We start from the raw sequence: 17,651 nt of genomic DNA on the forward strand, positions 1-17,651 counted from the left end.
CTAAATCTGTTCTTTGTTCTTCAGGTATTCCATTGACTGGAAGAGCGACCTGGACAGTTTCTTCGACATCGATCCCGTCAGAGGAACCATCTCGACCAATGAGCTTCTGGACAGGGAGAGTATAGCGCAGCACAACATTTCAGTTGTGGCCACTAAAGTTAGTAAGTATGCCTGTGAAACTCAGAAGTGATTCATAAAAGTGCAATTGTCTTAAATGCAGGGATTTTATCTAACGGATTTACGGTGGCCCATCACTGCGCAGTCAGCAGCAAATTCCATTAAGTCTGCTTTTTACGAGCATTCATAAAATATGACGACTCTCCTGGAATATGTATCATTACTACAGTGTCTTTCTTTTCTCCTTGACCTCCTGCATTTAACAATTGATGTGTTCCCAAGTTCTTAAACTGCTGGGGAATTAGTTGTTCCTTGCCATCAGTGTGGTCATTTATAGAAGTGTTTCAAAGTCAAGTTTTATTTTATGCTCACCAAGGGTGCATTTATTTGATCGAAAATATAGTAAAAACTGCAATATTTGTACAATTTAAAATATCAGTTTTCTATTTGAATATATTTTAAAATGTCATTTTTTTCCTGTGACACAAAGCTGAATTTTCAACATCATTACTCCAGTCAGTGTCACATGATCCTTCAGAAATCATGGTAATATGCTGATTTGCTGTTCAAGAAACATTTCTGATTATTATCAATGTTGAAAATACTGCTACCCATTTTATTTTTTGTGTGAAAAGAGTGATACTTTTTTCAGGATTCTTAATGAATAGAAACTTTTCAAAGAACAGCATTTATTTGAAATCTTTTATAACAAAATGAAAACTCTTTGCATACACTTTTTTTATCAATTTAATCAGTCCTTGATGAAAAAATAAATAAAAATACATACATACAAAAGCAGTCACGCATGTTTTACAAGACTCTGTATAATGCTAGTGAGGGAATTGCTGATATATATATATATATTAATTTTTTATAACTTACTGACCCCGAACTTTAAAAGTATTTTTTTATGTATTTATTATTATTTATTATTATTATTATTATTTTTTATTTTTTATTTTTTTTTACATTCTCCACCCCTTAAATGACTTTCCTTTTAGGATGACATCACAAATAAATTGTACTGTAGCACAGTCCTTTTCCACGTGTACATACTATGTACTTATTATAGCAATTGCAATAACTGGGTAATAACTAGGTAACCCTGGACCTGTCCCTAAACCTAATCTTAACCCATGCAGTTACCTTATATTACCAGTACTTTATTGGGTAACTGAGAACAGAATCACATTTTACAATGTCAGCCCTCCCCTCCAGCCACCTCAGTTATGCTAAATAACACCCACTTTTTTCATAAGCCAATCAATTCTCAAAGTCCTGGCCTTTAATTTTTATCTTTCTGGTTGAAAATGCTATTTCATTTGGAAAGGCCTTCAGATTATGGAAGTAAAAGGGTTTGCAAACTACATTTCGCATTTACTATTTTAGGAAGCCATTTGAAAGGCGATCACGCACCAACGTCAAACTTGTCAGTGCTGTAATTGTGTTTGTGTCGGAAAAGATCTGTGGATTGAATCACCACGTAAATAAGCAAATCCATCGTCATCAAGTCGTCAAATCCGTTGAGAAGTCACCAAAGCCATTATCTTGGAAGGCTATGTGGTGCTCAATCAAAATTACAAACGCGGCGACTCGCATTCATTAAGACGGAATGGGGATGAGAGGTCATTAAAAGTTGAGCCTTTATCACCATGGTAACGGTTATTACTCACTGTCTCTCAAGGTTGCACTGGTGATATGCTAATTGTGATTTCTAAAGCTAATTTGGGAGAGACTTGGCAGAAGTCAGAGCTGTTGCACTTCACTCCTCTACTGCAGTGGGAATTGTCCACCATGTATTAGAAGCTCAGTTTTTATCCATTTTCTTTCACTATCAGTGAAATTTTAAACAATTTTACATTCTGTTCCTTCTGTTTCCCTGATGGAATCATTCAGATTAAGAGAAACACAGAGCACATCACAGAGCACATAGTCTTTCATTCATAACTCATGTCTTTCTGAATATTAGAATATTAGAAAAAATAATATATTTCAATTCTTAATAAACTAAGCCATCTCTACTATTTTTGACTTTTTTGAATTACACATTTATATTATAATTACATTGTTGTTTGAAAATATATTTTATTTATTGATTAAAACCTTGATTAGAAAAATATATAACACACGTGTATGTGTGTGTGTGTGTATATATATATATATATATATATATATATATACACACACACACACTTTTTTGTGTTACATTGACATATACATATTACATCAAATATATTTATATAAAAAAAAGATCATTGTTCAGGCATCCCAACTGAATAGTTAATTTACTATTTAGCATGTCCCTAAAAGTTATTTAGTTAGTTAGTTTGTTCAAACTTTTTCACCCACCTCTGCTATTTGGAGCTGTAAATTTATATGAACACAAGAAGTATTGAACCATCCTTTTTTTTGCAGTCTTACATCTTATAAATGCTCTTTTCACCAGCGTGTGATGTGCAATTCCCTCACTAGCATTATACAGAGTCTTGTAAAACATGCGTGACTGCTTTTATATCTCTCAGAACCAGTGATTACGAGATGCGCAGAACACCTGTTTAACACCATCACAAGCTAGTCTAGCATAATTCGCAGATTCTTGTATTTCTGCCTCTCTCCTGAGCTTTTTAGCAGTGTTAATGTCACACCAGGTGGAATTCCAGATGTTCTGGAGTCTCTGAATCATATTGTACTAAATATGAAAATGCTGAGGAAAGCACGAGTCAGCACGCAGTTTCCAAACATTTCACGCTTGTTGCACATGATGAAAACTTCTGCCCTTAGTTTCCATTAGAACACACAGATACCCTTGATTTACATAATCCCTTCTATGAATAGTCAGCTAGCTGAAGAAAACAGCTTTTTTACTCTACAGTTAGAAAAAAATGTGTTTCAGCAGACATAAGTGTTTGCCCTGTTTACATCAATACCAGTTGAAAACGGGGTCACAATCAAGTTAATGGAAAGGAAAGTGTTTTTCTCATAACAAGCTAATGTACACAAATTGTCTGTCAAACCTGCAAAGCAAATTACAAAAACATCACAAAGACTCTCATAGAGGCACATTTACTGTTTGTTACTCTGTCTAAAGGTCTGGTGATTTCACTCTTATACAACATCACCATCTAGTGGTTAAATCCGTCCTTGTTGAAGCCATGGTCAACTAGACTAAAGCTTACTAGGCTTTAAGGATATTTTCTATGAAATTTTGTTGCAAATTGTAACATTAACAACATCATTAGTGAATATTATTTTATGTATGTTCATTATAACCTCCTTATGCATTACTTATTCAATCATCAAATATAAATATAATCATAGATAGCTTTTGAATTTTGAGGGCATTTGTCAATTACATTTGTCCACTTCAATACGGGTCATGAGCAAACAAACATCCGTATTCTATATATTACTTCCAGTTCATGTTTTTTTTTTGGATCTTCTTCATTAAATATAGAGCTGTCTAAAAGATAAGCATAACCGATGTCCATCGCATATTGAGATTGATATCTGTGTTTGTTCACACGGCGTTCGGCGTAAAGCCTATAGAATATAGTTGTACATTTTCCAGAGCAACCTCACCATTTTCATCAGCATGAAACACACACACACACACACACACACACACACACACACACACACACACACACACACACACTCACACACACACACACACACACACACACACTTAAAAGACAGTCATATACAATTATGGGTCAAAGTTCACACCCTGAATTGTTAAATTATTTTCAAGATACTATTGATATTGTCCATAGATAATGTAAAGATTTACAATGACAAATAGAAATGTCTTAAAGTTAAGTTAGAAAATTATAATGTGCTGCCATGTATGAACATATTAAATACTAGCAGGGTTCAAATTTAGCATTCAACATTTAGTTAGCCAAAACTTTTTTTCTTTCTTTCTTTTTTTTTAATCTCTTTCAAAACTCCAGTATTGGCTACACAACAAGTAATTTTCTGCAGGACATTTGGGGCAGAAGCACAAGGCCTGGATAATTATGATGTGTCAGATCTCAGATAAATTGTAGCAAACAGTATTATTTTATTTTTATTTTTATTTTTTACTGGACATCAGACACCCTGGAGTCCCTGAAGCTGAAGTAACAAACAGCTGCGCACACACACACACACACACACACACACACACATTCCCTCACTCTCTTTCTCTCCAGGAAGATTGCTCATCTTCATCAAGGTCGGCCACGGGTCTTGGCTTTATACGGGACCCCTGGGAGGGATGAGTTCAGATCCCTCGTTCTAAGCCTTCTCACCTTCTCCTCAGACATGCTGAGCCCATCTCACGAATCTGATCTATAAAAGTTTATTCCGCACTGATGTTCACCTCCACACACTGCCCGCTCAAACAATATCAGCAAGACGTGTTCGAACATCAACAGCTGTGCCAGAGAGGACACCAATGACCTTGTGTGTCAGCTACAAACTTCTTGGATTATCTTCTGTGCTATTTTATTAACCATGTTATTCAGTTAAAAAAATGATAAAATACATATTTTTGTGTAGTTTTATGAATAGAATAGAATAGAATAGAATAGAATAGAATAGAATAGAATAGACAGTTTAGGAATATTATTTAAAAACCCTTTAAATTATTGATGTAAAACCACATGGTGGCAGTATAGTAGTTTGGTTTAGAACATAATTTTCAAATCTTTAGTACAGTGTGCAGCTCTTTTTTTATGCCTGTAAATTATATTTTCAGACCTGTTGGTTCCTCAGTAGAAAGCTCATGTGATATGCCGTCTATGTATGATTTTAGTGAAGGAAGTGTGGAGTTTTTAATGTGATCCAATCCAAATACAAAGCGGTTCTGAATCCATCATACCTGCAGTTATAAAATGTATAGGTGATTCTGTTTCAAACACTCTGTTTGGGTACTTAAAATCTTTTCAAAAAAGTAATTTCTTCAAACTGTACTACCGTTCAAATGTTAGGGGTTGGTTCGATTTTTTTATTTTTTTTTTTTTTTTTTTGATTTTTTTTTTTTATGTTTTTCGAAGAAGTCTTCTGCATTAATTTGATCAAAAACACAGTAAAACAGTAATGTTGTTAAATATTACTACAATTTACATTAACTCTTGAATATATTTAAAAGTGTCATTTATTCTTGTGACGCAAAGCTGAATTTTCAGCATCATTACTCCAGTCTTCTGTGTCACATGATCCTTCAGAAATCATTCTAATATGATGATTTGCTGCTCAAAAAAACATTATTATTATCAATGTTAAGAAATTATAGTTTTAGGATTACTGGATGAATCAAATGTGTAAAAGAACAGCATTTTTTTTTTTTTTTATCTTTTGTGACGTTAGAAATGTCTTCACTGTCAACTTTTGATGATTTTAACATTTTGGTTTAAAAAAAAAATCTTACTGAAGAGTACCCAAATTTTCACCATTCAAAGCTTATTTTATCTAATAAAGCTAATATAAATGTATCATGGTGTAGATATTGGAATGCTTATTTTGGGAGGAACAGAAAAGTCCCCCTAACTGAAGAACGACTGTAAACGTGTGCATTGTAACGTATGTAATGAGTAAAGCAAAGTTCACAGGGCGCTGTTTGTCATAATATCTTACGTGTGTGTTGTTTGTGTAGATAACCCAGTGCTGACCAGTAGAGTGGCCGTCACAGTTCATGTGCTGGACATTAATGAGTTTCCACCAGAGCTGGCCATGCCTTACGAGACCTTTGTGTGTGAGAGCGCCAAAGTCGGGCAGGTGAGTGCATATAAATGGTTATGTGTGCATGTGTGTATGTTTGCATGTCGAAAACCAATTCTGGTCTAATGAGCCATTTAAGATGATGTATGACAGACTCCAGACTCTGACACTCTCATTAATTCCAGAAAGTGCAGTATATTCCCTGTTCTAGCCAGGTACTGTGTGTGTGTGTGTGTGTGTGTGTGTGTGTGTGTGTGTGTGTGTGTGTGTGTGTGTGTGTGTGTGTGTGTGTGTGTGTGTGTGTGTGTGTGTGTGTGTGTGTGTGTGTGTGTGTGTGTGTGTGTGTGTGTGTGTGTGTGTGTGTGCCCATGTATTTCCTAATACTGTATCTTACCCTCTATAACCACTGAATCTCAGAGTGAACAGGAAAACCTTTCTAAAAACCTAATTATGAGTAATTGTATACAATATATTTTATTTTATTTTCTCATTCCTGCCTCCAGTAGTGGTTTAAAAAAAAAAACTTGATCTATTAAAAATTCTCCTTTTCTTAGTTTGAATATGTATGACGCTTCTGGCCAGAACTATGTTCATTGATACTTTGGACAGGAAGAGCCTGGTGGGTAAGTGATGCATTAGAGCTGTGGTAATCGTCCTACCCAGCATGCACCTGTGGTGCCTGTGACAGCTCTACAGCAGGTGATGCCAGCGGGAGGGTGGGCGGTACGGATGTCTGCTAGCCACAGAAGATCGATCTGCTTGCGATGTTAGTGCACAGTGTTTCATGATCACTGGATGTGAAAGCAGACTAATTGGTTTTAGAAGCAGAATCGAGAAGAAAAACCACAGGAGCAGTGTTTTAAACATTATTATTGAGCACATGTTTCCGGCTGATGCGTACATTCATCCGCTTGTGACTAGTTTTTTAATTATGCTTCATTTAATGTTGCGAGTTTAATTGCTTCATATACATAAAGCACTGTAAATTGGGTTGTTTTTCTTATAAAGTATATTATGTGGCTGTATATGTATCTCCATTAATTATGGAAAATGAGTTTTCTACTCTCTCTGTCTTTTAAAACACCCCCATGGTTTCAGATAATGTTTATTTATGACTACAGTTTGTCCATAAATACCTGAAGATATTAATTTAAATTTTAATAATGTATATTTAATAAAGTTTAATATAACTGCCCAAGAGTTTATTTGCCTGTGTTCACTAATGACACATAAATCATTAGAACATTCAATATTCACCATAAAACATTTAAACAGAATTTGTATTCATCTTTTATTCCCTATTGTGACATATCTGAGTGAAACTATTTCTCGAATGAGAAGAATGTAGGGCAGGGCTTGTTTTTGTCCATGGGGAATTGATTGGTTGTTGGATGTTTGTGGTTTGCTGCTATTGGTGGATCTCATGTGAGTGACACTTTGCCCCGCCCTACCCTATCAGAGAAGAGATGTTGCTAAAAGAGGAAGGGGTTAATTTGATTAAAGATTATGAGGGCACATGAATATATATATATATATATATATATATATATTAGAGGTGGGCATAGATTAATTTTTTTTATCTAGATTAATCTAGATTAATTTTGAAATTAATCTAGATTAAAATGGCTCATTTGAATTCTGCCGAAGGCATTCAGAATATGTGTGCTACCCAAATAATGACTATAAAAGTAAGTCTTTGAGAACGGGTTTCTCAAGCCAGGTGGCGCATTAGACCAGGGGCTCATCTCCTGTTTCCAAAATGCATCACAAACTGCTTGAGAAAGCTGTTCTACTCATAGACTGTAAAAGGTTACTACTGTACTGTTACCGTCCGTAGGCAACATTAGGTAGGCCTATGTTATTATCAACTACTATAGGCTATCAATTAGGGATGGGCGATATGGCCTAAAATCTATATTGTGATATACATTGCAGCCTCTTGCGATAACGATATACAGTATATTATAATAAAGCCATTTCAGAACAGATTACACAGACCCATGCTAAACAACTGCTAAATGTATTTATTTTTTAAAGGGTGTATGTAGTTTTGAGAACATATATTGTGCAAAACTGTAAGTATACAACATCATTTTGCAGATAAATAAAATTTAAGTACACTAGCTGCAGAGACTTAAGTAGGTCTAATGTTTATTATGGCCTGGAGCTTATGAAACCCCAAATTTAAAATTAGAATATTGTCTAACTGATGTCTTTTCAGTTAAAAAGAAACACAACAACGATTCTTAAAATCGAGATTATGTGCTACACCACTAAGATATATTGGAATGGGAATAATACGCGCGCGCTGGTATTCAGTGATATCATGTTTCATTTTGAATTTGAGGTGGTCGAACGGATTAGTCGTATGTTAACTTACCGAACTGTTTCCCCACACACTCTGTATATAGTTTGCTGCTGCTCGTCTGACGGCTTAAACCCGAACCAAGTCCAAATAATGGATGTTGCACCGATCTTTTTCACCAGCTTTCACTTTCAGCCGTGTTTACTTAAGATGACGACGAATATGCGTTGCAGCCGGGTTTACCTCGCGGCCGCGGGTAGATTGCGTCATCATAGCTTGTGTAGTATAGAGCCATCTCCCAACCCAACTTGGAGAATAGATTAACGGCGATATTTTTTTTATCGCGCGATAAGAGTCTCGCGTTAACGCAGCACGTTAACGGCGACAACGGCCCACCACTAATATATATATATATATATATATATATATATATATATATATATATATATATATATATATATATATATATATATATATATATGATGATGTGCACATATAAATCATTTAATTAAAAACAATCATTGTACATTTTGATTGCATGGTGACTTTAAACAAGAGATAAGTTATGCAATGATTACTTTAGTTTTTACATTTTTGCCACATTCTGGGTGTCCAGCAGTGATAAAATGTGCCATCAGAGACCGTTTATGATCAGTTCTTAAACCCTGATTAATAATCTTTCGATTAACTTTGTGTCACAGGTGGTTCAGGTCATCAGTGCAACTGACCAGGATCTCCCTCAAGCCGGACAAAGATTTTCCTTCAAATCTCCTCAAGAGGGAGTGAAGACCAAAAACTTCACCATCAGAGACTTTGGGAGTGAGTATGGCTGTTATTTTGTTATTATAAAAAAATAAAAAATAAAAAATAAATAAATTACAATTATAGATTTATGTATAAGTGTATGGAGGGCCAAATTACTCAAAATGATATCAATAAATAAGTGTTGCATTTTTTAAATAAATAATTAAGTACATACTTAAATTGTTAATACAATAAAAAATCTATTAATTATTAAATCGCCAAACAAATTAATAAATGTACTTTTTATTTAATTTTAGCATCTGTTATTAACCATTAGTTTGGGCTTTTTCTTTTAAGCACAAGCTTGTGTCATTCAATTTTCATTTTTAGTATCACACCACACACACACACACACACACACACACACACACACACACACACACACACACACACATATATATATATATCCTAAAAATTTCTCTTTGTGCATGCAATCTTTAGGTTAAAAAATATTTAATTCAAGAAAAATCATGAAACTGTGTTTTATATAATTGTTTATTATAACGCAGCTGACGTGCTATTCTTCCACTACGCTCACTATTTTTGGCCTTATGAAATGGCTGTCCTCACTTTAGGCATGACTGCACACTTAAGATGTGATTTACTGGGACAAGGTGACAGTTTCCGCTGCGGGCAGTTCAGAAAAAAAAGTGAAAAGGGTCTACCTGTAACATGCAAGATTTTCTTGAAAATGCCCACCCGTCAAGAAAATGCAGTCAGCATAAAGTCACAGAGACAAGGTCAGGTGGGCTGATCAGAGTTCATAACCAGCAACTTACAGCCACCAGGATGCTGGCGATGTCTTTTGACAACATGTCATTTATCTGAACATTAAAACACCAACTAAACCGCACTGATTTTATAAAACACAAACAGCGACATTGTTTATTGCCATTTAACCTTTATGACTGGAGCATGGGTGTTGCTACAAGGAAAAAATATCTTGTGAAAAACACAATTCTGTTTAGTTTTGTGACATAGAATCACATTTTTTAGAGATCATAGCTGTGCTATCATCACAAGAAAATAATGCTGTCCTATACATAATCAATGCTGTGTCTCTGTCTTTTGAATCTGTTGTCATATGAATCTACTAGTGCAGAGAAGTCTGATTCACCTAAATGAATCAATTTGTACAGACTGTTCATGGCAAAAAAAATATTCACCGATTCACATATAAGTCCCTTATAGCACAGACATATTTTTGTAATTAAATATTTTGTTAAATTCTAATAGATTTAGTTGTGTCTATATTGAGTGCAAATTTACCTATTCAAGTTTAATGATGTCAATGATAGATAACACTGTAATTGTAAAAGATGTATGACATGTAAAACATGCCATTTAAAATGGCAGCTGTCAAGGGAAATGTTATAAATGATTATAAATATTTTTATTCAGCATTAGAAGTAGCCTTATCTCTTTTAAAAAGCACCATTTAAAACGATCTGTGCATTTTGTTTCCCACATCCATCAGATTAGAAGCATGAAAATGTCCGATTCTGTTGGAAGGGTTTGGAACTGAGTCAGAGAGATGGAGAAACCTTCAGGAAGTTATAAATCTCAGTTGACCAGCAATGTTACAGTAGGTCACCAGAAGGTAGATTGTGAAAGAGCTTCCCTACCTCTTGAAATCATTGCAGATGAATGTTCAGGCTCAAACATTCTCCTCAAAGAGATAAAGCATTTTATTTAGACGCCTGAGGGGGATTCGGCACTCGGCTGTAGTGTGATATCCCTGTTGAACTAGACTGCATAGCACACTAAACACTGAATAGATTGTTCACTATGAAAAATCATGCAAGAGAGCTTTTTGTGATGCACAAAATCATCTGGATGAAGGATGCAGCGGTTATGGTAAATCAATAACAATCCTTTATAATGAGCATACTTCCAGCATATACAATAACAGCTATATCTGTTAACAAAATCACCAAACAATCAATAGCTGTGTGTTCATGAGCACATTCAATTTGCGGTTTTCTGTGTTTAGGGGTTATTATTAAGCTTGATAAAAAGGAAAATGTGTAGGTAAAGTAATCTTGGTAATTTTTGCTCCCCTTGTCGCTTTCTGAGCCTAATAGAAATAATATTTTTTGGACAAAATTGTCTTGACAAAATATTATTTTTGCATTTTTATCGAAGGACAAATAATGGATTTTTTTTGTAATATTAATATTATTATTTTATTTGGAATATAATATATATATATATATATATATATATATATATATATATATATATATATATATATTAGGGTTGGGGGAATTAACGCGTTAATCTTTGCGATTAATTTGAAATGTTTAACGCGTAAAAAAAAAATAACGCAATTAACGCAGCACTTTTTTATTTTATTTTATTTTTTTATTTTTTTTATGATTTCCTGTTGCGGCTGCTATTGAAAAGACCGTAATATGCCCTCCCGCCCCTCCATGTTCGGCGATCAGGTTTCATTCTCGCGCAGCTTTCATGAGCGGGTCTTTTCCGCTCCGCGTGTGTGTGTGTGTGTGTGTGTGTGTCAGCGCGCTCTGTCGTTAACGGCCCAGCGGCGCGCTCTCAGTTCCGTGTATGTGTGTGTGTGTGTGTGTCGGCGGCTCTGTCGTTAACGGCCCAAACGCTTCAATCATGTACCGAGCACTGGAAAAGTAAAGTCCGCTCAAATAACGTGAAATTTCTCAGTAGACTTCTGTTTGCTGAGCTGGTATAGCCATGCTGGGCAACAATAGTAAAATTATGACCTGCTTTGATCACATGCTCTGCTAATAATAGTAGGACTATATTTTATTTTGATAATTAGTTAAAAAAATAAATAAAATAAAAAATCTGTTAAATTGATTATATTTTAATATAGGGCTATTTTCTGTTCATTTTCCCCCCTGTGTTGTTTAATTAGGTGATTCTAAGTTAAAAGGAATAGTTCACTTTAAAATGAAAATTCTGTCATCATACTCACCCTCATGTTGTTTTCAAACCTGTATGAATTTCTTTCTTCTACTGAACACAAAGGAAGATATTTAGAAGAATGTCAGTAACCAGACAGTTTCTGGGTCCCACTGTCTTTAGGAAAAATATATACTATGGAAGTCAATGGTACCAGAAACTGTCTGGTTACTGACATTCTTCTAAATATATTCCTTTCTGTTCAGCAGAAGAAATAAATTCATACAGGTTTGAAACAACATGAGGGTGAGTATATGATGACAGAATTTTCATTTTAAAGTGAACTATTCCTTTAAATATTGATGATTACAAGCTTGGGGGAAACGCAATTAATTGCAATTAATTACAGAAATTGTGCAATTAATTAGTTAATTTTTTTTAATCGATTCCCACCCCTAATATATATATATATATATATATATATATATATATATATATATATATATATATATATATATATATATATATATATATATATATATATATATATATATATATTAATATTAATATTTTAATTATTTTAGATATAATTATTCAATATTATATTCATAAATATTTATTAAATATATTTTAATATGATTTAAAAGTATATATATATATATATATATACTTTTAAATCATATTAAAATATATTTAATAAATATTATTTATGAATATAATATTGAATAATTATATCTAAAATAATTAAAATATTAATATTAATATATATATATATATATATATATATATATATTCCAAATAAAATAATAATATTAATATTACAAAAAAAATCCATTATTTGTCCTTCGATAAAAATGCAAAAATAATATTTTGTCAAGACAATTTTTAAAATGTCTGTTTTTTTGTTTTGTTTTTTTGTTTTTTACCTAGATAACACTGCTGGGGTCGTGGCCCTGCGTAGTGGTTTTAAAAGGTGGTCTCAGGAGATCTACCACCTTCCAGTGGTGATTGAGGACGGCGGCCTCCAGACCTTGAGCAGTACCAGTACCCTCACCATCCGCGTCTGTGGCTGTGACACCGAGGGATCTTTATTAACATGCAGCGCTGAAGCCATTTTCCTCCCTGTGGGCCTCAGTACCGGAGCCCTGATCGCTATTCTGGTGTGCATCGTCATACTGCTGGGTAAGAAAACATCCATCCATCAGAGCGTTTGACAGAGAGAGAGACTGCCTGTCCATACTCCATTTACCAGATGTAATCCCAGCTCAATAGGAGTGACAATGCATACTGCAAAGCAAAAGCTGCCAGGACCTTATTTTGAAAGATAACTAAAGGAACTGTGATAGTGTCCATCATAGCACCAGGACTTCTTAATCACAATATTTCCAAATCAATAAACAAATAAAAACAGTCATTATCTATTTTTATTTTTATTTTATTCTTTTGGAATGGAACTCTAGCTTACATGTTATAAATACTGTACAGTATATACTGTATACAGCCTACTAATAAAAAAATAGGTGAACGCATTAATTGACAATAAATCTAATATGCCACATTGCTTTCACATGACTTTACTGTGTCTGTCACATGACTTTGGCATTCAGTTATCATTTTGAAAATCATTTTGCAATTTGAATCCAATTTGGTGCAAAGAATATTTGAGTGTAGGATAAAAAAAAAATGAGCCCAGAAATGGATTCTTCCAGTTTATCAGTCACCCAAATGGAAGATCATTTTGGCAGATGGAGTACTCTAGGTCATACAGAAAATCTGCATACTGTGCACAGTATACATACTACTCTATATACTGAGTAATGTAGTATTCCAAACAGCATTATTTTTACAATATCATTTTGTGATGATAGTGGTTTTAACATTACACACTTACCTTGAACTTAGCCATGAAGCACATTCACAAATGATTTTATTTCTGTAATATGAAATATCTGCAATAAATGCAAGAATGAAGCAGTTGGAGGGGAGATTTGAGAAAGTGTTACATCAGTCGAAAAAGGAAAGTGATTATGATGTGAAGTTGTTGTTTGTTACGTCTTTGTTTGAAATAACATTAATCAATCATGCACTTTAAAAAGTATATTTTCATTTTGATTTCATGAAGACTTCTTTCAGCTGGCTTTAGGCGCTTCTTGGACTCCCTTTTTTTCTTGTCTTCGCCCATCAATGTCATAGTGAAAGCCCTAAATCTCTGAGTGTCATTAACATCAGATCGCATGCAGGCTGAATTACTCTCTATGTTAACTTAACCCCTGAGGTCAAGACTGGGGAAATCTCAGGAGTTATAAACCCACTTCATTTGCATACGGGATGTGCGGGGTGTTGGGGTGGAGGGGTGAGGAATGAAGTGGAGACTTTTATGGCCTCGTTTCCATGGTAATTTGTGTGGGCTGGCTGGTCATTAAGTAAGAGCGTGCTCAACAAAATGAGGTTAGCACTCGGCTGTCCTGGAATGAACCTCAGACATAGATCTCACTGTAGCCTTTCAGCCAGAAATGATGTGTATGTCCACCGGACTGACACTTAAGTCTATACTTCAGGAAAATTACAACACACAGACTATCTGCGAGCTGGACCAGAACGTGGACAGTCTGCATGATATAAGTTTTGTCATCAGCACAGACTGCAAGGTCAGGATTGAACTTCCAGCTGTGTGCAAAATGCAGTGGAACGTGGGAAATGAAGTAGAACTGAGATCATCTATATTCAGATAGATATATAGATAGATATATAGATATATATAGATAGATAGATAGATAGATAGATAGATAGATAGATAGATAGATAGATAGATAGATAGATAGATAGATAGATAGATCTCTTCAGTTACTATGCCACCTGAGAATGCAGTTTTCATGATTATTTGATGAATATAAAGTCCAAAAGATCAGAATTTATTTGAAATAGCGATAAGTTGTGAAATTATAACCGTCTTTACTGTAACATTTGATCAGTCAAATGCATCCTTGTTGAATAAAAGTATCAATTGCTTTAAAAAAACGTACTACCCGAAACTCTTGAACAGTATTATCTAGTCAAAATCTGCTAAGGGGTAATAATGGAAAAGTGATTTTTCACTATTATTTACAACAGGATCTGGATTTCCATGGGTAAAAAAAAAAAAAACTTGATTTTCAAAAGTTAACGAATTTGCAATAGCTGAACGTTACATTTTTGACAAGCCAAACATGTCTGTCTCTTGAGTAACATCATTTATTTATGCCACGCAATATACTTCAATCCGTAAAATAAGTTTAATGAATAACACAGAAAGCATTTCGAAACGCCTCAAGCACGTTTTATAATTACCCAGAAAGCAAACATAGTGCACTTACGCATGTTATCACGTCCGTCAAAAACGTAATCTGGCTATTGGTTGGAATATTACAACTAAAAGCATCGACATAACACACTCATGGGCATCAATCACCTCACTGAATACTTGCCGGCTAAGAAATAAATAATTATTACTTTACGATCCATCATTTAAATATCAATACATCGATGTCTGTCAAAAAAGAATGTGCACAAAACACAGTAGTATTTACGAGAAGCAGTGGTCGCACCAGCGAGCGCACGCTCTTCCTGTTGATGGGCTCTAACGTTTTGATTTGTTTAGATGTCACTATCATTCCCATTCTCCTCTCTGCTATTTCAGCATTCATGCTTTTAACTCCTCTGTCTCCATCAAATTTCAACTCATTTCCTGTCTTTATCCCTCCACAGTACACCTACAAAGGACACAAGCCTTTTCTTTTTTTTGCTTTTCTTTTTCAAAGTAGAGCAAATTAAGTTGAATCACAAAAGAAAAGGGTCTGACGAGACCTCAAACACAATTTAGGCCTTCCTGCATTAGCCATTATGGTTGAAAGAAAACTGGACTGCATTGTATTAACAGAAGGCGACATTGTCGAAGAAAAAGTTTATTAGTTATTTTTGACATTGACCATATTAAAGTCAACATGACATCAAAATATTCTTAATGCAAATCGTATTGCTTGTATAAGAGGAAAATGGTTGTTTTGTAATAACTTGCTCCACAAATGGCTTTCCTTTTCAGCTGACATCACAAATCTCTCTTTAAAGTGATAGTAAACCCAAAAATGAAAAAAAATCATTTACTTGAAGAATGTTGGTATCCACTTTTGGTTTCCATTGATTTTCGTTGTAATTTTTAATCATACAATAGAGGTCAAACGGGAACCGATCCATTTGGTTACCAACATTTTTCAAGATATGTTATTTTGTGTTCCACAGGAAAAAAAGAAATGCATACAAGTCTTATCCTTTTAGGGCGAGACACTACAGGTGAATAGGGTAAAATTGTTAACTTACAGATATCACCATCAAACTTTACCAGTTGATTACTCACATGAATAGGAGAAAAAAATGCATTGCAAGTTTTCTGTAATTTTATTTTTAAATATGCTAATGAGGCTATATCTAATTAAATATGCATTAATTTGCATATATTTTGAAGTGACAAATCTGACCATTGAAAAAAACAAGGTTCAAAATTATTTTTGCATTTTGTTGATATATTCAATGAAAAGACATTACCAGAGGGGATAATGAATATATCCGTTTGTTACCCTGTAAATCAGAAAATACTGCCAATAGCCTTAAAAAATTGATTTCCGCCCTATTTTTAGGCATAAAATGTCATGAGAAAGTGTGTGAGAAAAAACTCATTTTGAGAAAACGGCCTTTAAAGATTTTTATGGCAAAATTCCACTAATTCCTATTGAAAGCCATGAATTACAGACAAAATATGCTTTAGGTCCAAGTAAAATCCATGTATCACACTGTTTAACATCCAAAACTCATTATTGCTTCATCCATCACTGATCATAACATCCAAAACAACACATCAACAGTCCATCACACAGGTGGAATGGAAAAACGAAATACCGGTATATCACAGTCCCTCAGGCAGATTCAACTTTGGGAAGTTTTATTCTTTTGGCTATTTGTCCAAGGTGTAAATCACTTAGTGTAGATATTTTTTCTAGGAAGTGCATCTCTGTCTGACCCAGTTGGTGGTCACTGAGCCTGTATTTAGTCAGGATCCGTCTCTTGTTCTCTGACAGTGTGCAGATATTCTGTCAAATAACAATTTAGTCTACTTTGTTTGCTTTCTCCAATGTTCTAAATATTGATATATTGTTTTGAACCAGTGCTGAAGGGAGCCTGGTTGGTTAGCTTCACCATCAGCTGACTGAGGGGACTGTTTTCAGGATTTGGCTCGTGGGTTTGAAGTGCTTTGAAATGTGATGTGTCTTTTTGACTTACATTTAGATGTGTTCAAAATGTTACAGCTTGTTCGTAACGCATCGACACACTATGTCGGGGTTACTCATTGCGCGGCTCGCAAGCCTCATGCGGCCCGCCAAGCTTTAATTTGTGCCTCGCATGGCTGTAAAAATACGGCGATATCATGCAGCCAGTCACTACAGATATTTCATAACATAACCCATTACAAACTCAAAGTGTCAGCTCTATTACAAATAATTTCGATCGGATTGAAAGAGGTGGTTTATCGAGAGAACATGTAAACACTTGGTCGATTGAGAACCGGAAATGTCAGAGCGCGTCACGTGACGATTCTGAACGAATCACGTTGTCAGAAATTGGCATCAGCCAATGAGATTACGCATTTCGAGTTAAATCACCTGTTTTACTTTCATGATTTGTTGCTGATAGACAGGAAATTACCATATTTGGATCCGACAGCATTGAAAAGGAGAGAGAGAGCTTTCTAACGGTGTGTGATGACGGTGCACCAGACACAGCGATCGCGGAGCAGCGGGATGATTTAGAACAC

At 34.6% G+C, this 17,651-nt stretch overlaps 1 protein-coding gene across 1 annotated transcript in view; it reads left to right on the forward strand.

Moving 5' to 3' along the window:
- cdh12b (cadherin 12b) overlaps positions 1-17,651 on the forward strand; it is a 144,073-nt gene that overhangs the window by 120,005 nt on the left and 6,417 nt on the right. Inside the window, exons 8-11 of the mRNA XM_082151890.1 lie at positions 25-161; positions 5,756-5,877; positions 8,827-8,944; positions 12,740-12,991. Coding sequence (XP_082008016.1) covers positions 25-161; positions 5,756-5,877; positions 8,827-8,944; positions 12,740-12,991 — 629 coding nt within the window. The remainder of the gene's footprint in view (positions 1-24; positions 162-5,755; positions 5,878-8,826; positions 8,945-12,739; positions 12,992-17,651) is intronic.

The sequence above is a fragment of the Leuciscus leuciscus genome (genome assembly GCF_965113295.1).
Source record: "Leuciscus leuciscus genome assembly, chromosome: 21".
In the NCBI taxonomy this organism is placed as follows: Eukaryota; Metazoa; Chordata; class Actinopteri; order Cypriniformes; family Leuciscidae; genus Leuciscus; species Leuciscus leuciscus.